Raw genomic sequence first — 24957 nt, 5'->3', positions numbered from 1 at the left:
TTGTATACTTGTATACAACGCGGGTACTTGCTCAGCCCCTGTCAATATGATTGATAAGGTTAAAATGGATGATAGATGTTTTATGGACAGGTGGTTCATGAATTGTCTTTTTTTTCTGTGTCTTGCTCAGCTCTTGATTCTTTATTTTGGTGGTTATGTTGTTGACACCGTTATGATTAAACATGTGTAAACCGTCATTGACACTTCACAATGACTAGTTCATTTATTTGACTTCATTATTTAATCACTGGTCTGTATAGTTAGTTTGTATCTGAGGGAACTACAACTGAAATGTCACTAGTGGAAGAGGAATTGGTGAAGTTGTTTTATGGATAAATGATGAACAAGTGCATGCAGTACATTACAGTACATACATAATGCATGTTGGCTTTACAGTGAGGCAAGCAGATCAATCAGCTATTACACAAGTGTCACAAGGACATCAAGACTGAGATGAAAACAATTTATAAACAGTCTTCAAAATGCGAATGCAGGCAGTTTAATTAAGGTACTGTATGAGGTCAGAGTAAATATTTATGGTAGCTACTTCAGAATCGATAAAATGTACAAAGTTGACAGCACAACAAATATTCATTCATCTGCATCACATAACAGTATTCAGTATGGCTGCATTAAAGTATGACAACATAGAACAACTGCAGGAATAATGTTATCACCGTTAGCTAAAGATAATTTATGAATTGACATGCCCGAAATAAACAACATAAATAAATAATAAATCAACCTTATTGTAAGATGTTAAATGAAACTGCTTTGCTGTAAAATCCATCACATAAGACGCACTGATTTGATCTATTTACAGTACACTAATCACATCTTTATTCAATGAAAAATAACAGTTTCCCTGCATGTGTTGTTTAGACTTGGACAAGAGCGTCACTTTGTTGAAAAGTGGTAGGGGTGCCAGGGCTCAGATTAAAAACACTCTTTTTAGTTCAAATTATCTTCAACATGTGCCATTTGAGACAATCTGATAAGGGGATCGAGTCAGAGTAGATGTTACATCACATGGCGCATCAAAATTAATTTGATTTAATTTACAAGTTAGAATTTGAGCGCAAGCTCTTTCTTAGCACATCTCTATAGGTGTCATTTAGAAGTAAAGTTGAATTTTTGAGTTTCATTCCCAACTCCTCAAATAATGAGACTCAAAAATCTGCTTTTCTTACAAACAGCACCTTTAACTCATAATGCTTTGAAAAGTGAGAGGGACAAAACTGGCATTTCAAAAAGTGGTGGGGACATGTCCCCCAGTTATTATGATAAAGTTAACATATGCTGTATATATAATAAATATCCTGAAGGGAAAACACGTGCAATAAAAAGCAAGTAGCAGTACTCCAACACACCAGTATTCAATGAAACGGTGAAGGGATGGTGGAACCTCTCTTGTAGTCTCCAGACCGCCACACTGTCTTTATGTGGGAGCTCCTGAGATATAAGAGACAAAACGTGGTGAGAAACCTTAAGCAAGGCCTTTCATTCAAAACAGGAAATGGATAACTGACTAAATCTGATTACTTTGGCAGATGAAAGGCAGCTCCTCATGGCAGCAGGCGTCCAGCCACTTGAACTGTTTTAACTCTTCTACCCAGATGATCTTTCCACAGTGGTGGTTCAAGTTGTCGACAGGAAAGCTTTCGTTCCAGGGTTCATGTTCTTCAACCTTTTTCCCTGAAATCCATTTCCATGGGACAACGCTTTTTCCGAAGATGGACCGCTCCAGGCCGATCCATGCCCCTTTCGGCATGCTGCTCGTCTCGTTTAGCAGGGAAGAGTCCACACTGGCCTGCACTGTCTGGGCGGGGATTTCAACCAGGGAGGACTCCTTGTTTTGGCAGTGCTCCAGGGCATCAATCCAGCTTTTGGCCTCTTTGTAGAACTGGAAATCTGCATCATGTTCAACACCTTGCAAAATAACCTTCATTTGTTATTTCAAAGGTAAAACTATAGGGTAAACAAAGATACTGCAAAAATAATTACCATGTCCTTTAAAGATAAAAGGAAATCACTTACCATTTCCACTGTAGCTGTTGCTGAAACAGTCCCCTGAGACAAAGTTATTATTAAGCTGTATCTCAACCTTTTTACAATCTGATTTCAGGTGACATTCATTGTCTCTGTGGGGGGAAAATGTAAGTCTGATTACAACTCTTTATTTAATCAGATGGACCCACAGTGATGTGATTTTCTTTTTACTGACAAATTCCGCAAAACAGATATTTACTTTTTATGAAAAAAATATTACATTTACATGAATTTGAAGGCAGCTCCTTTAGGTTTTAGACAGATTCCCTTAAAGTCATCCTCAGTAAGGTGTAGATGGTCTGAAAATTCGACACTACAAGACTTTTGATTCTGACAACCTGATTTATAAACACAAGAATTCAGAAAAACAGTTAGAGTGGGAGTTCCAACAGATTTCCATAACCTCATTCATTCCTCTAGGTGTAGTGGCTAAATCTTTTACTTCTGTAAATATGCTACAGCTGTTTTTCCACCCTGGATCTGTAATTTTGTGACCGAGCAAATGGTATTTTCTAAGGGGATACAGGTGAAGATACCATTTTGTCATGCACTGTTCAATTTTGAGCTATTTTGTTTCCATACCAACTCTTCTTTCAGACTAGTGAATAGAGCATTTCCAAAATACACATTTAAGTGTTTATTTATAGTGACATTTGTGCAAATTAGAGCCTATTTAATTGGTATCTGTTGAACTGTCTTAATGTAAGTATTAAATAATCAGCTAGAAAGTTTCATGGTGATATATTTGTTCAAATTTTTACCCTATTCAATATTGTCTGTCTTAGATTGTATAGAATTTTACAATTACAATACTTTAAAGGCCATTTTCTCTAAACACGTTTTTTTTTTCTCTTTAATCCAGGGTCTTCAAAGTCCTTTATCCTCATTATTCTTCAGGGCATGCTTGTGTGTGTGCATGAATGAGTTTGCTGGACACAGTTTTCTGAATTAATACTCCATCTTAAGCAGCAGCTATATACAGTGGTGCCCTCCAGGGGGGGCCATGGCCATTCCCTTTGTGAGTTGCATTTGAACAATATGCACTTTTGGAGCACTGTATACATAACATGCACTTATCTGATTTAACACTAGGTACTATTTATTTACAAAAAAGATCATGGAAGAAAGATGAAAATGATAAATGCATAACGAGAACCCTTTTATTAGATAATGTCTCATTTGCATATTTAAACATACAATCTCATACAACTTGTAAAACTAAAATAATTGTCTCATTGTAAATATTTAGCTTGGGAAGTTTCATGGCGATACATTTTACCCCATTCACCTGTAGTTTTTACCCTTAAGCCAATCTCTCTTATGGTCGGATAAAGACATTTTCGACATGTGCTGATTCCCTCAGAAGTTACAATAAAACTCATCCTGCTCGTTCATTTAAGGAAAACTCTGTACTTGAAAATTGACATGTGAAGTTATGAACAGAGGCTTTCACATTCTTCTCAAGATAAGTAATGTTAACAAATCATATAAAATACTGATTTGATTGGGAAGACAATTAATAAGCTCGTCAAAGGATTAAAGTGCTCACCTGTTATCTTCAGACACAGAAGCAGATCAGTGTCGATTTGAGGGTCTGAGTCACCATAGCAGCTGTAGTTCCCGATGCTTTGCTCATTAGGATTTTTTTCAATAGTCAGGCTTTTTTTGTCTATTTTGACTTTATGAAAACTGATATCACTTTCCAAAAACTTACACATGTTATCTCTGCAACAGTATTCAACGGTCCAGTTTGGAGGAAATTTGAAAGTGACTTCTCTTTTCCCCACTTCAAATATCTTTGTCACTGAAACAACAGGCAGCTGGGCTGTTGCTGCTACAAGAGAAAAACCATAAATGAGAATCAGTTTTTTTTGTACAAACCTAATAACTTAGAAAGCAAGGTAAACCAGAAACTACTGTGAAGAACAAGAATAGCAAATCCAGTAATTTACAGTAACAAGATCTTTATTTATTCATATCAACAATATGCACAGTGATTTAACATTAAGAAAATAATAATCTTGATGAAATTAAACAAAAAAGGCTTCTGAATACATCTAATACTAAAACATACCCAGCAGCAGTGATAGAAGGATGAATTTTTCCATGGCCACAAAACCTAAACAAATAAGGTTTTACAAGTTGAGAAGATAAGCGCACACAACATCTTACATGTAGATTATTAAAACTCATCTATTTATATGAATTTTATTATTAAAAATCACAGGTCTATGTCATAAACCTTTTGTTAATCTACTTAGCGTAGATATAAACTGCCCTGTTCTGTTTGTAAAGTGATGTCCTGTACCAGCACATTACATAAAAGTACCACATTTCCACATGTGACAGTGCTTTAGTTGAGAATGTAATGTTGATTTGTTGAAACTTTTGTTTTTAATTTTTTGGTAGATTCTTAAAACATATATCTGACAAACACCTGATGTGAAAAACACCGGTCTCCCTGCGTAACTACACACTGTAAGTTATCATTAAATGTACAACTTCACATCAAAATTAAAATATCTATTTCAGTGATTTCTTCTACCACATGTATTACTCAGCTCGACAGGATTGAGCAAGAAAATGACAGTTTTCTCAGCGGCTGTTTGAATCAAACACTTACCCAGCAAGTGACGTGTAGCTCTTCAGAATGTGTTGGGAGGGTATGTAGGTAAATGTGAACCAGAGTTTTCACAATACATCACTTTATAGAGCTGCTGACCTCTCCCGCCTGTCGAGCAAAAAAATACACCCACACCCTGTCGCTCATTTGTTTCTAAACTGATTTAATCTGATGCCTGTAGGGACACTGTGGATGCATTGTAACACATGGGCACCCGTAGAGAATGCTGAGCGGAATGAGTGCTTAAACTTTTGTACAATTCAGTTCTATCAATACAGTTTATGGTAAAATCACACGTAATGGTATATTTGTGTGATATTGTATGGTGAACACGTGCCCACAACAGAAATTCAAAGCAGTCTGACAGCACAACCTAATCAATAGTTAGCACGTGTCTTTGGTTTTGCAAAAACAGTAAAAAACACTGTAGCAAGTGTTGATGTTAATGTTGATCAGACTGTCCCTTTAAAAACAGTTCTCTGCTTTCCCAAATGTTCTCAGATGAAACATGAAGTATTTGGCTTTGATGTTGACAGTACTTATTCATGTTTGTCTGGAATCATCAGGAAAAATGATTGCGAACTGTTCATTTCGATCATATTTACAAAAAAAAAAATACATAAAAACAACGTTGTGTTTTGAATCCTCGGATGCACACAAATCAACACTGTAGCTGCTTATGACAGTGTAGTGTTGATTCTGGCTGATGCTCCATGGAAACACTTCTGCTACTGCATTAAAAGGTCACAACAGAAAAGACAGTCCGTATTGAAATTAGATAAAAGAGGTCTACAGGAGGCCTGTTGCACCTAAACAATGCACCTTATGCTGATTATAAAAGAAAGTAATAAAAAACAATAGTTTGATAATTTGATCAGTGATGTTATCAAATTACCTTACTGACTCGGCACTGATTTCGTGTTTAGAAATATAAAGTCTAGGCTTTCAAGAAACATTATGTAACTTTTTTTTTTAAATCTTAAGATAACAGCTTCTAAATCATTTTTGATGGTTCAGTGTCTTGTAACAGGGTGAATGGTGTCTCTGTCTCAGCCACTCTGCCCCTCATCACTTGTTTCTGCACTGTGTAACTTCAGTGAGAGGGCAGGATTAAAACAGCGTTACACATGTTCACGTCAACATACAAGTTTTAAAACATATCACTGTTATGACGTCATGAGTTTTGTTCTTATTTAGCACCTTAATGACATTGTGACAAACTGTTACACAACCGGAATTTGTATTTACGACGGTGGTGTTGCTTTCAGAAACTCCAGATCACACAATTTCTACATAATGTTGCTTTAAGTGCAACTTGAATAAAATTTTTGAGGCGCTATCACATTTCCAGGAAATTATTACAGTATTCGGTGGAACAAGGCCTTCGTGTCGATCCTCTGTGTTTTCCGCAAACCACATGCAAACACAAGTTCAGCAGTCTAACAGTGTGATCAGTTTGTTTGGTCGCAGAAGATGCAAATATCAGTTCCGTGGAAGGTGCATGTGAGCATGCAAATGTGTTGGGTTATGCAAACAATGCATATGGGGCAATGCTTCTTTTGTCACAGGTGTACATGATATCTTATTTTACTCAACTTGCCTTTGAAAAATAGAATTCTCTATAGACAAGATGTATGCATTTCTGTTTTTTGTACTTTCTTTTTCTTTGCAAGAAGACATCATTGAACATAGTTGCAACATAACCATAATAAATAGGACATGAACAAGCACTGTCACACAGAATAAAAAGTATATAATGTCCAGTTAAGATGCATTAACAGGTATTAATTTCCAATAGTATCAACAATGAGGACAAGACGGGGCGCCATTAGCTCAGTTGGAAGAGCGGACGCCCATGTGCCCAGGGTCCAGCCTGAAACCTTTGCTGGTTGTCACCTCCCCCATCCTATTTCCTGTCATCTTTCTGAAGCAGTCCTGTCAAACAATGAAGAAGCAAATGCATTCACCGAGAATGTTTTTAATCATCATCTCTATCTATGCCAAGAACTCCTTCACCCACCAGAGCTCAGCTACACGGAGGCTGACAGCACCGCGTCGAAAACATACACAGACATGGCAGCGCGCTCACTCTCGCGTGCACTCCCTCATATGTCCAAATGACTCTGCTATATGTCTCTGATTGCTCCACGTGAACATCCCTATGGTGTTTGAGGGAGTTAAAGAAATTGCACAGAAGATCTAAAAAGGTTCAAGGTTGCCATAAGTAAAATGTGTTACAACTATGGCACCCTCTTGTGGTAATATAATTAAACCCACTGTGGCAGACTGCATGCTAAGGATGGCCTGTGATATCAAAACCCTGAAATCTAAACATCTTGTAAATATCAACCCAAAATAACTGAAGAAGCACAACAAATAGCTGCAGAACTCAGACAACTGATGTAATAGAAATGAGAGGGTTTTTCATTTACTAACATCTGCCCAAAGAAAGCATTGTACGTGTGTTTTAAAAACTGGAAGCATGTGACAAAGATCCAAACTTTTTCCTTCATTCTGTTCTGAACAGAGGCAGAGTGAACCTGATGGCTGCAGACATCAAGGTGTCGCTGAAGAAGGCTGGGCTGATCACGCAAACCTGTCTGGACCTGCCCTTCCTCCGACAGGGTCAGCAACAGGAAGATGTCAAACACTTCCTTGGTATTTTCTTCACTCCCAGTGCCGTCACCTAAAGTCAGATCTGTTTGAGCATAATGTCCTCCTGCATCATCCTTATATCTACAATCATTTCAGTGGATACAAAATCCTTAAACCAGCGACAAGTTGTGACTGTGTTTCAGGCAGTGATAATGGCATTTGGCTATGTTGGCTGGTGTGTTTATCAAATGTAGAAACAACATTAGAGAAGGTTCATGGAACATTTAAATTTTCAGTCCATTTTATTTCATCTCTGTCTGTTACTGTTGTTCAACACTAAAAGATCGTTTGTTTCTGAAGGACTTGTATGTTATGATATTGCCTTCACACTGTAGCTTCTCCATCCTGCAGGCCACTGAGGACAACAGCATCTGATTGTCCAACTGCAAAACTGATACAATATACTGAATAGTATTCACATATTTTGACATAACTTTGACATATATTCTGTGTCTTACCCATCAACTTACAGTCAGCTTATTTTCAAGTCTTAGTCAAGTTAGTCACTGTTGATCCAACTGAGAAAACTGGTTTTGATGTGTGCTAAAGTGTTTATAAGGAATTTGAAGATAGTAATTTATTAAAAAATATCAACATATATGTTAATAATTGTCACATCTGTCACATTACTTGGACACAATTGCTTTCAGCTCACATGGATTGATTTCATTTGACTCCCCTGTGACCAAAAACTCAAATAAGAAAATGCATAAATTAATTCTTTACTGGGGCAACATAACAAAACACAGAGGAGCAAAAAGGCAGTTCATGTGATTCACAGCGTCACTGAGTTCTGGACATTCCCCCAATCACGGCTGTTCCATTAAACAGGGATCGTCCATTTCTGTGCTTCTTGCAGGTAGCGTATCCCTTCTCTTCACATCCTGGTGTTATATCTGTCAATAGATGGCTCGATCACACGGCTATAAACGGTTTGCTTCATGCAGGTGGTGTCAGGGTCATAGCTGCAGCATTAACGGTGAATGCTGCGATGCTGATTTGACGCTTGACTTCCTCCCAGGCCTTCTGCGGGTCAGCTGAGTGCTCGATGTCAAACAATGCATCATAGATCCCGGGGAAAGACATCCCTGCGTATTTATTATGGCTGCTGGGTGCGAAAATCACATGCCTGAAACAGAGGAGAGAGGGAGTGTTAAATTTAGGAATGCACTGGAGATACTACAGATTAAATATCTTTGAGTGTTTTCTTTAAAACAAGCCCAAAATGGTCTCGGATTAAAGGGAGAAATCTATTTTCCAGCACTTCTAGCTTGTGTTGACATGTAGGTAGAAAATGATTTTTGACTGTAAAGGCAGTTAAACCACTGGGAACATGTGACTGAGTGTGTGTGTGACTAATTGACCTGTAGAAGGGTCTGCCAGGTAGACCCAGGGGGTCAATGAAGGCTCTCTCCAGATACATGAGCTGATCGTTCATGACACGCACCTGCAGAGGACTGACACACACACACACACACACACACACACACACACACACACACACACACACACACACACACACACACACACACACACACACACACACACACACACGTGAATTGTGTTTTACACACTCTTGACTCTATAGAACATACACAACTGCTCAAAAGTTTGGGATAACTTAGAAATGTCCTTATTTTTTAAAGAAAAGCACCATTCTATTCTATGAAAATCACATTTAAAACAGTCTAAATGTTACAAAGATGGTAAAAGACTGTGAATAAACAGAGAACCATTTTCAGCACCCATCACCTCTGTGGTCCAGTGGACAGTTGTGTATGTTAATCCAAGTTTATTGTGTTAAATGAGCTAATTGATCATTAGAAAGTGCTCTTGCAATCATGTGAGCACAGCTGAAAACTGTTGACTGCTGATTAAAGAAGCATTACAAATATTTAGACTCTGTGTCTGGAGCATCATCATTCGTGGGTCTTAGTCCTTCTGAAACTTGTCTGTTTATTCTTGTTCTGAGAGGTGAAGGCTATTTCATGTGAAAAATTGCCAAGTACCTGAAGATCTCCTATGACAAATGTGTACTACTCCCTTCTGAGAACAGCACAAACTGGCTCAAATCAGAGTAGAGAGAGAAGTAGTGGCCCTGGTGCACAACTACGCAAGAGGACAAGAGGCCAGCTAGAGTGCTAGTGGTCTGCAAGGCTGTGATTGCTGCTAATTTCTTTGAGGAAAGCAACGTTTAAAGGACAATGTCAGAGTCTTGATTCTGTTTTTTCTTTTCATCTGACCACATATTTAATGAATTCAAGCTTGGTTTTCACGGAAAATGTGATATCTTTTGGATCCAAAACGTTTGAGGTAGTGTACACTGAGTGGTTTTGTTAGGTACATTTTTGGGTAACATGATACATTTGCAGCACTCTTTATTAATGTGCATTAAAATAAACCAATACATTCATAAAATAGAATACTGCATTATCTTCAGAGGGGGTTCCTGATATTCTTTCCAACTTATTTAGGTATGAACCAAATTATGAACCATTCCCTTCCCACCAATTTGATGCCACACCATCTTTAACGACCTTAGTGATAAACGTGAGCTATGAACAATGAGTGTTTTGAGTTTCGAAAAGGTAGACTAGCTGTTGCATTAGATTGTACATGTGCACCTGATATTTCAAAGCAACTACAAAAAAAGAGCATGCACACTAACACTGTATATTTTCAGCATTTGTTTGGACATCTGAAATGTATCAAAATGTTAAACGCACTCGGCTCTGTTGAGAGTCTGCAGGCGCTCATGGAAGTCCCTGGCTGCTACAGTGAAGTTCTCCACAGCAGAAAACAAAGAATCTATAACGAAAGAATGGGGGGAAAAAAAATGCAGAGACATTGTTGGAAAAGTCAGCAGGCTGGCAGCACATGAAGCCCTCAAAGACCACAACCAACTCACCAAACGACACCTCATACACCTTCATCTCCTCTGGGTGGGTCTGCGCCAGCTGCGTGATGCTGTGTGCATATTTCCTAAGTGAGTCCGCGTATTGGTCGGCGTCAAGAGGGAGGAGCTGAGAATCAGCCAATAGGAAGATGAGCCCACCTCTCACCTGGGCCACCGCCTGAAGCCTCTTGAAGGTAGGGTCGTAGAACTTCTCCACTATCTCGAAAGTTTCATACACACTGTGATAGACTGGATAACTGCTGTACCGCTCTGTTTTCTGAATGAGCACACACACACACACACACACACACACACACACACACACACACACACACACAAAGGACATTTCAATGAGTTACATTGAGTCTACGAAGGCCCACATATACATTGCAGTATTTCTACAATATCTGTCATATTACCTTCAGATTACACAAGGCAACTAGGCCAGTTGGCTGCCAAGCGAGAGACCAGTATAGAACCACTTAAAGGGCACCATTTTTGCTGACAATACCAAGCCGTCAATGTATTTTTCAGGCGAAACTGGGAATTTAAGCCAGAAATAGATATTTCCGACCTCAAACAAAGTTTTTTTTTTGTGCCTTAACCTCACCAGACCATGAGCAAAGCGTCAGGTAAAAATAAAACAACGCCAGGTGTCAACATGTCAGTGGTTTACAGGAACATACATTCAGTCTGGCACCATTTCAAGTCCAGAGTACCGACACAGCACAAAAAGATGTAATTAAACACATCCAGTAGTAAACCTTAATAACAGTAACAATGAATAATGTTTTTGCAGACACGTGTAAGTGCAGTGTTTCTCACCTTGTTCTTGGTGTATCTCGCTCTGCCGGCAGCAATACCCAAACGGATAAAATAGGCCTCAAAATCACTGCCTGACCCCAGTTTACTGATCCTACAGGACAAAGGAGTAAAGGACAGGCCGAGCTTTGTTTAATAAAATGCACAGAATGTAATTTAGGCTGCTAAATATCTCTTAATCAAAACAATGACAACAAAAGTTGTTGTTGGGATCATAGGAGTGGTTTTCATCATTGCTAAACAACCACCATTACCACTGGAAATCTATGAGGTGACCCAGGACGACATTTTCACGGATGTTTTGAAGCTTCATTCACCTTACTTTAAATCATGTTTGTGACTTCCGTCCTCACTTTCTGAAGCATCATCTAGTGTTTTTCATGCTACCTCTGAAGGTATAGTGACAGGCAACCAAATGTGATACCTAGTTTGACTTATATTTCTGTGGGTGTTAACATTGTTGGAAAAATTTGTGATAATATAAATAGGCAGTTCAGTTGATATTTGAACAAAGATCCAGTCCTTTCAGACATATCTTTAATTTATTGATCATTTGTTTGGTTAGCTGACCAAGACTGACCAAAAAGTGTTTCATATTGTGTTCAATCTGCAAAATTTCTCCAACAGTTGCATTATAGAACTGGTAATCCCCAGCTGTCACTTAGATCTATTATTTCATCCTGTTGTTTTGCCCTCTACTAACCTCTGATTGCAGTATTGCTATTGTGGCTGCTGAGGTTTTTTTCCTCTTGAACCCTGTGTATTTCATTGGCGTTGTGATGTTATTTCAGTATGTGTAAACCCTGGCTCTGAAACCAAACAAGCATCTGATTGTGAGGTTTTGCACCTGGGTGCATCACGGTCATTCGTCCAGTTGTCCCTCTTGTGCCAACTCTCATACAGAGAAACTCCCTCCTCTCCTTCTTCTGGACTGGTTATCTACATGCATAGAGGCAAGACAGAGAGAACACCAGGGAGGGCATAAGACATGTGAGTGAGCATGATGGACAAGATTAATTTACTCAGATCTTTTTCAGATGGACCGTTCCTTTACTGCTCACCTGCTTGGTGAGGTCGTACACCAACGTGTGTAGAGACGGAGTGCAGTCAACCCTCAGTGTGTACATGCCTGCACTCAAAAAAATATGCATTCACACTCGCACACATGAACCATAACAAAACAAACTCAGCCTCAACGTTGTCTTGAATTCATTGAGAATATTGAGCTGCCCAGAAACACACTCACCCTCAATGGCGGAGTCGGCATTGATGTAGGCCACAGCTCTCTCCTGCAGCAGCTTGGCATTATCCTGTTGAGAAGGGTAAAGTGTCAGTGTGTGTATGCGTGTGTTTGTGTGCATTTGTGTGTCTGTGTGTGTGTGTGTGTGTGTGTGTGTGTGTGTGTGTGGGCATGTCTATAAGGGGGTATGGGTCGGTGTATGTATACCTCTGCCCATTCAGTAGATCCCAGCAGTCCAAACTCTTCTGCATCCCAGCTGGCAAATACTATTGTCCTCCTGGGCCTCCAACCTACAAACACAGGACAATTGTTATTGGCATTTTAAAATAATTTTATGCCACAGGTGATAATATCCTAGCATAAAAGTGCAGGCCTGACCTTTCAAGCATATTCATACATTGTTATTGCAATGTGAAACATATTGAGATAAGAAACAAAACAAATGCAATCACAAAACCAAAACTTGAATAAAATGTGAAAGAGAAAAAACAATCAATTTCCTGGAAGGGTATGGAAAACAAGAATTCTGGGCCCGTATTCACAAAGACTTTTATCTTAACGTTAGGAGTCCTCCTAAATCAGACTAAAAGTTTTTATGTAGGAGTCGTTTCTTAAAAGTAATTCACAAAGCCGCTGAGACCTACTTTTAGTTATGAAAACAGTGAACTCCTAAACTAGAAGTAACTCTCTGTTGCTATGGATGACGTCATTTTATAAGGACGCACTTAGAAGCGGTGACAACGGTGATTGGCTGTTGAGTGACAGGGCAGCCCATTGAAAAGTCATTTAGGCTACGCAATGCATGAAGTGAAAATAAGGAAGAAGCCTGCAAGCCCATGACAAAGCCTATGGAAAGATATTGGATAAAGAAATGTGTTTATGATGAGAATGAAGTGCAACCCCCCCCCCCCAAACAAAAACGCTTCAGACAAAAACTACAAATTAGAAGATTGCGATGAAAAACGTGAATTGTCAATAAAAGCGGAATTTGCTCGAAAAGCTGCGTCAAACCACTCTCCATTAACATTCGGGAATCGTGTGTTGATCCGGGCCATTTCGCAACAATGTCCAGTATATTGTAACATGCGTCAAAGACAATTTGTGTATTGATGGAATGCAACTTTTTCCGATTGACAAAAGCCCTATTCACATGGGACTAGTATAACCTGGGGACCGCCAGTAATTTGTAATAATTGCGGAGGTCATCTGTGATCTTAATCCCGTGTGAATCTGCCATGTCCATAATTTGTAAAGTAAAAATTCCACTGCAAATTACCTATTATATTTCACCAAACACAGAGGTCATGAGTTAATAACATCAGTCCCGTGCGAATCGGCATCTCTGTGATTTGGGGTCGTTTTTTGTTTTTCTTAAGGTTTTTTGTGTTTCCACCTTTTTTCTGCCTTTTTCCCAGTCGAGAATTATGGAGGCTGCGTTGGGAATTATAAATGAAACATTTGACAGCATTTTGGGTGCAAATTCAGGAGGCTCATCAAAAGAGCGAAATTTCGAAAGATGATTAGATGGATTACATGCATTGCAGCATGCGGTAAGGAACATTTTTCCATCTTTCAACAGGCTCACCAGTTATTATATTAAAAATATCCATATATAACAGTTGTGCTGCTCCAGCAAGGGCTCCGGTGCGATCGACCCGGGGATAATGTCAGTAAAACACAGACTTTGCTTATCCTGTGCGAATGCGCCGCACGAAACACGGACGTGGTGGGATAAATTCTAAATCACTTGAGGTCCCCAGGTAATACTAGTCCCGTGCGAAGAGCTGCATTTTCCCCGTAGCCAAATACCGGTGTGTATTTTAACTCTGGCGTTATTGGATTGTTTCGGTTGGTTGGGAACGTTATTGCGTCCCTCACCAACTCAACCACAACTTCAGTCCCTTCACGGTCCATCCGACATCGTTTTAATAATTCCCTGTCACTTAGCATCTCCAAAACATTCGGCTGGGACCAGGTCTTAGCGAGTTAGGAGTCCTCTGGACTACTTCTAAGGTCTCCCAGACTTAGGTGCTACTTTTAGGCTTAAAATGTTTTGTGAATAACTCTTATTTTCAAAAATTAGGAGTCCTAAAGTTACGACTGACACGCCCATTATTTTTAGGAGTTGCTCCTAAATTCGCCTGTTAGGAGCTACTTTTAGCCTTAAGATTCTTTGTGAATATGGGCCCTGACTTCATGTTGGCTAAGACGTGGGTGACTTTCTAACATAAATGTTACTTACCAGGCAATATTGAGGTCTTCAAATATGGCGTTGATGAAAATACATTGATCAAACAGAATATGTACAAATAGGTGATAACGGGATCATCATGACAGGCCTACACTCACACACACCTCCTTGTCTTCATAGCAATGTGTGGACAGTCTCTCTATCTCTCTCTCTCTCTCTCTTTCACACACACACACGCGCATGCATGCACGCACACACACACACACACACACACACAGACATTGTTTACTGACTATTGGTACTGTTATTTACTCACTCACACACTTGCAGAGACGCACCTTTACTGAGTAGCCTGCCTGCGCTCCTGACAGTTTCATGGACCACTGCAGCACCAGACATCGGATCAATTCCTCCAAACACCCAGGCATCCCGATGCCCTCCCAGAATCACGTACCTGTCTACACACACCAAACACGCAGGTTTAGAAACAGAGTGAAGCAGCTACAGTTTTGTTTTACTGACCAAAATGAATTTAAATGATTTCATCAAGCTATCCTAACCTGTTTACATCAGCACATCAGTATTCGTGTCCATGTTGGCATTATTAATGTTACTCGCATGTGTTCCTTGTGTGTATAACGTCGCTAAAAGCTTAATGAAAGATTAGAACATGATAATATGTTGTACCTGGCTCCAGAGCTCCTCTAATCCTGCCAATAACGTTGTAGATCCTGGTAACTTTGTTGTCAGTGTTGATGTTCATACGCACCTTCCTGAGACAGTCAGGTTAAGGGAGTGGTGATAACACACAGGGAGGGAAGAGATACAGAGGAGAGACGGATCAATAGAGCTATGCTAAACAGGAAATTACTAACGTGAAAGAAATTAGAGAAAAAGGGAGGAACAAGTTATAACAGTAACAAAACAATGGTGGCAATGGCAATCACATACAAACAGACACAATGAAAGAGAAGAGAGGACAGAAAAACAGAAAGTTCAGATCATACCCTGTTAAATGTTTGCTAAAGTCCCTTATAACAGATTTGATTCTACTTGTTGTGATGGGGGATGTTGCTCCGGGAATCACTGTTCGAAAGCACAAAAACACCCAATTTCTGTTGTTGCAAATAGGTACATACTACATGCTTTTGTGGAGTTTGTATGTGAATGTATGTCTCTCACACACAGGAGACACAAGGGCCTTCATTGTACTTCAGTTGGCTGCTTGCCACCGGGTCATTAAAGCCGAGTGAGAAAGAAAGAGCAACAAAAAGAGAGAAACAATTCAAACACTTCACACACAGAGCGAAGACTGCAGTGAAGCAGGAGACGAGGGATTCAAGAGAAAAACAATTTCACAGTAGAGGAGGATTGGGGGATCATATTATTATAGAGTGAAGTGGATGGAAGAAATAAAAAAGCACTTACTGGCTCTTGAAGTCATCTGTAAAGCCTGGCCCAATCCTGTAGGAGACATTCAGAGCTCCTTTCCAGTTGTTGGGTGGAATCTGTCCTCCCATGTTCCTGTTGAATGATAAATATTCAACACTCTTTTATAAATAACAGAAACCAGCTGCTCATACAATTTCAGGAGCCCAATGAAAGTTTCAGTTTCTTGTCCTGACTTCAAGATTATTATTACGCAGGTTTAAGGGTGGCAGTCCAGACAAAAATATATCTCATCAACTCCGAGGTGGATTGCCATTGATTACATCCGTGTTCTACATAGTTGAATTAGAATAACTTTTGTAATTACTAGACTTTTCCTCTAGTGCCACCTAGGGTTGCAAAGGGTCAATACAATAAATTGTAAAATGAAAAACCTTTACTTCAGCAGGTGAATTGCATCATGGAAACCAATTGGATGCACAGGAATCTTAGGGAGCCCCACCCCATCCTCAAGGCTGAATCTGTAGGTATAGTCTGTAAAACAGGAGACAGCCTTACGTTAGATAAACTCACAACACACATGTAGACACTCATACAGGCTCTATGCACAAGCACACAGACGTACGCACCTTTGGCGGGATACCCAGGTGTCAGTGGGTCTCCTGCTCCATTTAGGTTGAGAACATTTCCTCTCTGGGCTCCTCCACCGGGCAGGTTCCAGCCGGCAGGGTAGGGCTGCACACGCGCACACAAATTGTGTTTTACAGACTTGACACAAGTGAACACAAAAATACCTTTTGATACTTGTAAAATACTACCAGTAGTACCTGGACTCCAGCAGCCCAGTAATCTGCTGGGTCTGAGAACATAATGATCCCCTTTGCTCCAGCTAACATGGCGTTCTTCACCTGTGGAGCCACACAGAGCGTGAGAGGGTGGTGGGACACTTTGAACATTTTGAATTTTGAATAATCTGAAATGCCACAGTGCGTTGAATTAATAATCTGAACTGAAATACCAACAGATCAAGCTTGACTAGCACTTTAGCTATTTTAACTTTCCGGTCAATTAACGACAGGTTACAGTTACATTCTAATATTCAGTGAGCATGACGAGTTATGATATAAGAGTTTTCTTACCTTATTGCCTCTGAATATTTTCCCATATCTAACAATGACAATCTTCTCAGTAACATTGATGCCCATCTCCCTCTCTAACTGGAAAAAGTCTTCTGTACGACCGTAGTTCACGTACACCAAATCCCCCTGGAGAGGAAGACAGAAAGAGGAGACGTCACTCAGGTGCGGATCAGTTAGGTGAGGATGGGGGTGGGTCATGCTTAAAATCCATGTTAAGGACTTTTACTGCTGCAGTGTAAAGGTGTTAAAACATAATTTTCTTCCTGTCAGTATGAGGTTATTTGTGTGTTTTTGTGCATGTGTGTACCTCAGGTTGTCCTTTAGCAGAGAAGGCACTGTACGGAGGTACAATGTTAGAAGTATCTTCATAACCCTCTGGAACTGGCTCAGCCAAGGACGAGTTAAAAACCTGTGGAACAAAAATGAGAAGAGGTCCGACGAAATGAAAAGAAACGCTGATGAGAAGAGTCTCTTATGTATTCACTTTATTTTACTCTGTTACATTCTAGATTGAGAGAAAGAGCAGTAGTGGTCGAGTGAGCTGGAGAGTGAATGAAGAGAGGAAGTGGTGGTAGTCAGAACAAAGCAGTCAATCAGCTCACACCTCTGAACAACCCTGCAGATTATGTCTTCCTCCCCCTACTGCAAATAAGAAATAACACGGTGAGTGATCAGAGGCCCTAAAATGACTTTGCTGAGCTATTTGTAGATCCTGTTCCGCTGGCAGCTTCAGAATAGACTTTCAGTATCTCCTGACCAGTCTGACCTGATCATCGCGTGTTTTAAGCCATCACCTCGGGATCAGTGTGCTGTTCAGTGAATGGCTCTCAGCTGAAATGTATTACTCAATTGACTTAAATGTTAAAATCGGGATTGCGTTCTTCAATGCAGTGCCATGCAGTAAACCCTGGTATGTTGTCTCTTGCTGGCCTCTGTGCTGTATCATTATCTCTACTTATAAGAGACATGGACAGTTTTATCTCATAGCAGGGTTATAAAGGGACCTTGGACTTGAATGTGCTGTGTTGCGGAGAGGACTAACAGCTGAAAAGCGGAGAGCTGGAGGCTGTGTTTGTGATCTCCACGTGCACACTGAAACTTTGTTATCTCCCCAAACAGACTGAGGAGTATTCAGGGGTTTAGGCTGAATCGGTGTTATTGTTCATGTCCGTGAGAAAAAGACAATCTCTTGAATACTTTGCCACCAGGGGTGTGAGCGTACAGAATGGAGAATGTTTAAGCTCTCAGAACATCAAAAGAAGCATACAGTAAAATGTGTTATCTCACTGTGAACACAAGGCATAGGAGTGAAATGCTCTTAAAATAATATAATTGGTAGCTGGGCTCCACAGGCTGTTGACTGCCACCCTAATGCTATAATAGATGGGAGCAAACAGTAATGACAATATTGCACCAGACTAAAGTACAGACGTTGAAGCAACACCTGCGTTTTACAGAGAGGTTGACATTAAATGTGGACAAGAAATATTTAGTTTTAGTTGATCTTTTTCAGTACATGTGCCTTTGACAAACAAGTGATCATGTCTCCTGTGCGCATTTATTGTACCTCGTTGCCAAGCTGATCAACTATGGAGATGTAATTTGGCTGTGATTTGTTGGGATAGGACAGCAGGACGTCATAGGGCACCATCTCCACTGAGTCCAGTCCGAACTCCAGCCACTCGTCCCTGATCTGCTCTGCGTATCTCAGATTCTGCTCTGTACCGGCCAGGTGGGGGAGTCGTGTAAATTTCCTGCAGAGTGGTTGTTAATTGTCAGTGACGCGGCAAACAGTCATAGAATGAAAAAGGCTTCAGGCAAACACACTATAACATACAATAACAATGTATTGTCATTGACTTTATCAGACATAAACAGCGAGAGAATCTCATTCACAACATTCCTCCCAGTTTGTCTGTTCTGCTTTGTGCATAGTTCTGTTTGATACAGGTGACTGATGACGTAAACAACATAACAAGTTACAAGTGAAAGTCGTTATTTATCTCTTTCTGCATTTTGTTTCTTAATTTGAGATATTCGAGATCTACCCACCGAAAATGACAATAACAGTAAATGCATGCAGAGCTGTCGTTTCTTGATGACTGACTTCACTTGAACAAATTACAATCCATTCAGCTAAAAGACCTTTTTCACAGCAGATTATCTGACTTGTCAAAGTAGAAAAGTGTTACTAATAACATCAATGATGGCTTTGTTCTATTCGTGTGTCCTCAGCTGTGACAGTGTGATTCCAGAACCCCAAAATTGACACAGCCAAACGAAATTTAGCCATCATCAACAAGTCATTTTTCTAACCAACAATTTTCTGTGCAGTGGAAGCTAAGTCACATCAGCTGGGGCATCAAGAGAGCACAGACAGATGGCCGCTCATCCGCTGCATTCCACATCACATTCTTTTTTGGCACAAAGGACTGCAGTGGATTTATCTGCTGCAGGGTGAAAGTTCAAGGCACAATTTTGTGGCAATGTAGTATGTCTAAATAACTGTATGCGTACTGCATGCAATAGTACATACTGGAAAAGTATGTGATTTAGAACACAGTGTGAGTCTAATACTGTAGCATCCAACGGAAGCATGTATTTATGCTTATATTGTGTTTCTGTGTGTTCCAGCTCTTAACTGAAGCTATTTAATGCATACAGTGACAGCTGAGGGATTTGTTTTGTTTTATTTGGTATCTTTGCAAACTTTGACATGTCCGCTGGTATTAAAGAACAATGTCTGGCTGCACAGCATGATCGTGGAAAGACCCACACACTGGTGTGCTGTTAGGTTTGAGATTGAGGTTGATTGAAGTTAGTAGAGGCATGACATCAAGAATTGAGCTGTTGTGCAATCGAAAAGTTTGGTTATGAACTTTCTTCCTTTCCAAGATAGTCTCCTTTGAGTTTTGAAGTAGTTTTTCTTTCCCCTGCTGAGACCCCTTTGAATGAGTAACACTGTTTTTATCATATCATTTTGCTTTGAACTCCTTGGACTGATGAGCAGGACAGGTTTAGTAAGTTGACTGGATTCTTACCTGAGATGCTCCCTGATCTTGTTTGGCTGCATTTCATCCAGAAACTCCCTCAGATACTTGCGGGAAGCACTGCTGTTTTCGGTGTTTGGATGCGTGGGCTTTGCAAACCATCCTAAGACAAAACACACAAACACAGCAAAGTCAGCTCAAGAATAATAGTGTGATTTCAAGAAGACTGTTACCACTGCACGACTTCATGATGTGATTAAACTGACCTCTCCCAAAAACATATTACAGTCATACAAGTGGGACAAAGCAGCAGGACAATAACATCTATTTTTCGCCGACTGCCCAGTTGTTTTGGATCCTAAAAAAAAGGATTCCCACTATGTTAGAGATCCTATTTAAATGGAGCTGTGGTTGTGGACAGTATGTGTTAACCTGCTGTGGGCAGACAGGTGTGAAATGTGTCAGAGTGGAGACAAACTAGAGCTCTCTCACACACACACACACACACACAACAACACACTTTCAGGATTCAACATTAACAGCACTGAGAGACAAAATTAACTTTATCACTTGTGGATTATTGCCTTATCTTATCTTACCTATGGCGAAGCCCAGCAGGAACAAAGCCGTCACGACCACGATCAAATAGATCCATTTGAGTAACCTGCTCTCCTTTCTCATTTTCAAAGCAGTACGTCCCAGAGGCTTCCACTCACACCGACACGTCTGACTCTGCAGAGTCAGAGTCGCTTGCTCGCAGAGATAGAGATAGAGTGTAATTTGTTTAAGTAGTGCACTGTGGAGGCATGGCAGAGCGAGTTAGAGTGAGACAAAGAGAGAGAGGGAGAGAGAAGGGGGGAGAGGGGGGCCGGGTGACTGTCAGTGGCAAAGAAAGAGGCAGTGAGTGAAAAGTTGGAGGGGTTCACAATGACAGAGCTGGTCATTAGTGCTATGTTTGGCCAAGAGACTGAGGATTGTGCGCTGTGCACCTTGGTCGCTCCAAGGCTGACTCATTATTACCCAACCAAGAGGCTGGACGGCCAAGAATCCAGTCTGAGGACAATTTTCCCCCACGTATTTTTAAGTTGGAGATGGGATCAGCAGGTACTGAGCTCATGTGGAAAACTGATTCTACAGTAACTAAAATTGTCTGTGACGGTGATACAATCTCATGTACAGACAAAATGAAGGAAAAACAAAACAATACACAGTGTTGTGATGAGGATGATGTGACTCATATCATGTATGGCTTTAGAAGTGAGCAGAACATATGGAAGAGTTTGGACCACCATCATCTGAACACCAAATAAGGGGATGTTCTTTAACCAAAAATGACTTTCAGACTTTCAGACTTTCACTGAATCAATACTAAAGAGTGTTGAAGCTCTTCTGGAGGCTAATTTCACACTTTAAATGTGCAATATGTACGAATTTTAGTTGACAACATTAAGAAATAACATAAACTATCAACAGAATTTGAAAAAAAAAATACAGTTACGATGTTCCTGTATTATGTTGATATCTACTGAAGCATGTTAACCAGCTAGCCGTGTCACGTCTTGGTCCAAAGCCCCTGTGTTAGACTATTAGTAGCACAGCTAACTAAGCTAATCAGCTAACTAAGCTAATCAGCTAACAGCAGCTACAGTTAGCAGCAGTTAGTGCTTACTCAAATGTTATTGTCATTTCACCAACAGTCTGATGACTGCAGAACCTTTTCCGTCCTTTCACTTTATTCTTTTTTTCATGTCAAGTTTTATGCTAGAAACTCATCTTAATGCCTTAACTTTGCTTTTGTGCTAATTATTTGATACATTAGGCCTTGAGCCTGTGACCACTCTCCTACCAGAGAAATAAACAAACGAACTTTCAAACTTTTCGACAACCACTGCATTTCTCTAACCTCTGCTGTGTTTGGTTTTGCTTCCCACAAGCTGCTAAGCTGTGTGGTCTCTCTCTACATCTCCCTCATTTGCTCTCTCCCTCTATTTTCATCCAGACTTCTTTTTGCTGGACAGCCCTGGGACCTCTCTCTCTCTGTTGTTTTGTTGGCTGCCGGTGATGTTTCGTTCTGGATTTGCCCCCAAGGAGTTTGTTTCCCTCGCTCTCTCTCTCTCTCTCTCTCTCTCTGTCTCTCTCTCTCTCTCTGTCTCAAGGCTGTGCTTGCTGTTTTTGTAGTTTGTGTGGCTTGTCCTCTCTCCAGGTCTCTTCAGAGTCTATAGGTCTTTAAATGAGGACATGTGGTTCAGGTCCTATTTATCTGGAGACACTTGAGATTCCTCTACTCCTGGATCCATTTTCTTTCATACAACAGTATTTTTTATGTCATCATCATTTTGTAACATACTGCAATTTGTCTGCCCTCTGAGAGGGATCCTTCCTCTGTTACTCTTCCCAAGTCTCTTCAATTTGCTTCCTGTTAAAGGCTTGTTTCGTGGAGTTTTTCCTTATTTGAAACGAGGGTCTAAGGACAGCTTGTAAAGCTCTATAATATACAGATATATAAATATAATTTACCTGACTTGACTTAATAGTCTAATGAAGTTAATTTGTTTACCTGGTACTTGAATATTGCTAGATTTAAAACGTATGTAGCAAGAATCTCACTTTTTAATCGCAGCAGAAGGTTCCAATTATATACAAAGATTTGAATTATGTATGTATGGAAGCCAATTTCGGCTGATACTGAGTTTAACATCTCCCCTGCTGTTAAAAATTATGTCGAACATCTGACAAAGTAGTTCATAACTTTTACTTAGTGGGTTAAAATGTAGTCATAAGTCATACTTTAGTTGACATATACACTGTCAGTCACCAGAGCTTCTAACACAACTTCTACTAACTAACTTCAGTTACAACAGGTGTGCTGAGTCAGGTTATTAAAGCCTGCTTCAGTTCACTTTCAGTTCAAATTTCTGTTCAGGATAGATTTAAGTTACAACACTGCTGGGTATCATATAGAGCTATAGAGAGGCATGTTTTCCCACACTATGAGACATGCAGCCTTGGTCGTGCTTGACCCCTCGTGGATTCTGTGAGCAGCTGTGTGGCGTGGAGGACGGTTCTTTCATGCGGAGGGCTGGAGCGTGAAGCAGGGAGGACACTCTCTGCCCTCAGGAATGTGGGGAGGACACAGACCACAGCTCTGCCTCATCCTCAACACGTTGTTTATCTGGAGAGATGACTTTAATTAAACCGGCAGCTTTTGGTTTTAAGGGGGAGGTTGGTTAGAAAAAAAAAGTGCTGGATTTGATTACTTTTCCATGATTAAAGGACCGTGGGTAATCATAAAATGTAACAACACTGTTGTTTTTTTATTCTGCACTGTTGGAAGTGTATGTCTGAATAGGGCTGGGTGACATGGCCTTAAAATATTGCAATACTTTTAGATGATATCACGATACACCTTAAGATCTCAATATCTACATTCAAAAGCTTTTCAGAAAGGCTAGGACTGAATCAGGCATTACACAGGATGACAACCTCTTATAACTGCGCTATTTAGCCTATTTTAAAGTCAGTAGGAGTATTACCCAGTGAGAAACACAGTAATCTGGAAAAGTAATGACCACTAATTTGGCAATGAAAAAAACATAAACTATGAATACATTTTTACCACGTTATTCATGAATTTTGTTTGTGTGAACAATCACAGCGAGTGTGCTCATATCTCAATGAACTTCCAATTAGATGGCTGAAATATCTCATATAAGTCTCAAAGTGATTGGAGTAACTGGTAATATGTCCCAAAACAATACACCTTGGCCTACCTTTACTGTTTTATTATGATTAGGGGTTTTTGAACAGATCATCTTGCAGTCACAGCTTATAACAAAAGTACTACAGAGCAGTGGTTCCCAACCTTTTTTCCTTGAAGCCCCCCTTGCCTGTTATGTGTCCAAGACAAGCCAGGCCCCCCCAACCCCAACCCACATACACTAAAAGAATAAAGTGATAAATTACAAACTTTTATTTGCAAAAATAAACAACAGTTGTAGGTTTTTGCTCTTATACTCCTTGGTTTACAATGTATAGATACATTTCCTTCCTTTTTGTGTCATCAGGTGTATCACACACAAACACACACAGTTTAATTTTGGACCAGAATAGGCCTACCTCATAGGGGTGTTGGTGATAAATAACTTAATGAATTTAAATGTGTGCCAAAAATATGTTTCAATTTGGATTATACAGAGTTTGATCATCCAGTTGGGTGTGTTATTGGGATTTTATACATTTGATGTGCACAAATATAATTTTGGTGACCTCACAACCTCAGAGCAGACAAAGTTGTGCGCACCCCCTGCATTCTCTGTCGCCCCCCTAGGTTGGGAACCACTGTTACAGAGCATCAATCAACTTAAATACATAAACTATGTGGAGCAGGACTGGGACAATCCTGATCTCAGTCTGCTCTCTGGTGGATGAGGCCTTCACAACAAGTATTACCAGTGTAGAAACACATGCTGCTCCCCATTTTAAAAAACTCAGTATGATACTGTATATCGTGGCTACAACAACAGGTTTATCCTGATGAACATCCAGAAAAACCCTGACAAGCATGACAAAACCCTGATGTAGACCAAAGGCTTCGATGATGATCACTGCTAGAACTGCCTTGATGGTTCTCTACAAATCATAACCTGGCTGCAGAGATTTGCCTCTATTCAGCCTGAAGAGCACTCACCACTGACGCTGGCTGATAAGATCTGGCCCGCAGTCTGTGCTCCGCTTTATCCCCAAGATGTAGGACGGGGTTGAGGTCATGACTCTGTGCAGGCCAGAACAAGTTAAGAGAGCAGATTTTCTCTTTGTATTTCTCTCTGGATTGGAAAAGAGTGCCTCCCCAAACGGTTGCTATAAAGTTAGAAGCTATGATAATACAAACTCAACCCAAAGGCCCATTTAGTAGAAGTTCTGGAGCTTCAGTTGCTGGTAAAGACTGTGATTTAATCAAATGCTC

The 24957-nt window shown here is 40.2% G+C and overlaps 2 protein-coding genes across 3 annotated transcripts; both read right to left on the bottom strand.

Moving 5' to 3' along the window:
• Positions 1–312: 312 nt before the first annotated feature.
• Positions 313–4701, bottom strand: LOC115574165 (uncharacterized). 2 transcript variants are annotated; one of them, XM_030405481.1, is made up of 7 exons: positions 4673–4701; positions 4124–4168; positions 3599–3883; positions 2276–2387; positions 2038–2141; positions 1543–1929; positions 313–1452 (listed from the first exon to the last, which is right to left on the bottom strand). In XM_030405481.1, the coding sequence occupies exons 2-7, from the start codon at positions 4155–4157 to the stop codon at positions 1439–1441; spliced, it is 936 nt and encodes a 311-aa protein (XP_030261341.1). In that variant the 5' UTR covers positions 4158–4168; positions 4673–4701; the 3' UTR covers positions 313–1438. The 2 variants fall into 2 exon arrangements, with proteins under 2 accessions (XP_030261341.1, XP_030261350.1); XM_030405490.1 differs by lacking the exon at positions 2276–2387 and having other exon boundaries at positions 2038–2070.
• Positions 4702–7550: 2849 nt separating this feature from the next.
• naalad2 (N-acetylated alpha-linked acidic dipeptidase 2) lies at positions 7551–20916 on the bottom strand. Its single transcript, XM_030408405.1, has 20 exons — positions 20594–20916; positions 20046–20157; positions 18572–18758; positions 17312–17413; positions 17005–17130; positions 16693–16773; positions 16495–16600; positions 16306–16399; positions 15905–16000; positions 15164–15249; positions 14815–14934; positions 12493–12575; positions 12292–12355; positions 12107–12174; positions 11893–11984; positions 11049–11139; positions 10236–10500; positions 10054–10135; positions 8692–8784; positions 7551–8456 (listed from the first exon to the last, which is right to left on the bottom strand). Exons 1-20 carry the CDS (start codon positions 20673–20675, stop codon positions 8267–8269), a joined length of 2220 nt encoding a protein of 739 aa, XP_030264265.1. The 5' UTR covers positions 20676–20916; the 3' UTR covers positions 7551–8266.
• Positions 20917–24957: the final 4041 nt, after the last annotated feature.

The sequence above is a fragment of the Sparus aurata genome, chromosome 2 (genome assembly GCF_900880675.1).
Source record: "Sparus aurata chromosome 2, fSpaAur1.1, whole genome shotgun sequence".
Taxonomy (NCBI): domain Eukaryota; kingdom Metazoa; phylum Chordata; class Actinopteri; order Spariformes; family Sparidae; genus Sparus; species Sparus aurata.
Note: the sequence above shows the minus strand (reverse complement) of the source record. Positions and strands in the feature narration are given on the sequence as shown.

Coding starts and splice junctions, on each gene's coding strand:
- LOC115574165 (XM_030405481.1), bottom strand. CDS start 4,157: ATGGAAAAATTCATCCTTCTATCACTGCTGCTGG. Junction 2,388..3,598: donor TCTGTGTCTGAAGATAACAG/GTGAGCACTTTA, acceptor TTTATAAATCAG/GTTGTCAGAATCAAAAGTCT. Junction 1,930..2,037: donor CAACAGCTACAGTGGAAATG/GTAAGTGATTTC, acceptor TTATTTTGCAAG/GTGTTGAACATGATGCAGAT.
- naalad2 (XM_030408405.1), bottom strand. CDS start 20,675: ATGAGAAAGGAGAGCAGGTTACTCAAATGGATCTATTTGATCGTGGTC. Junction 15,250..15,904: donor ACAGATGACTTCAAGAGCCA/GTAAGTGCTTTT, acceptor TGACTGTCTCAG/GAAGGTGCGTATGAACATCA. Junction 8,785..10,053: donor CAGACTCTCAACAGAGCCGA/GTGCGTTTAACA, acceptor TGTGTGTGTCAG/TCCTCTGCAGGTGCGTGTCA.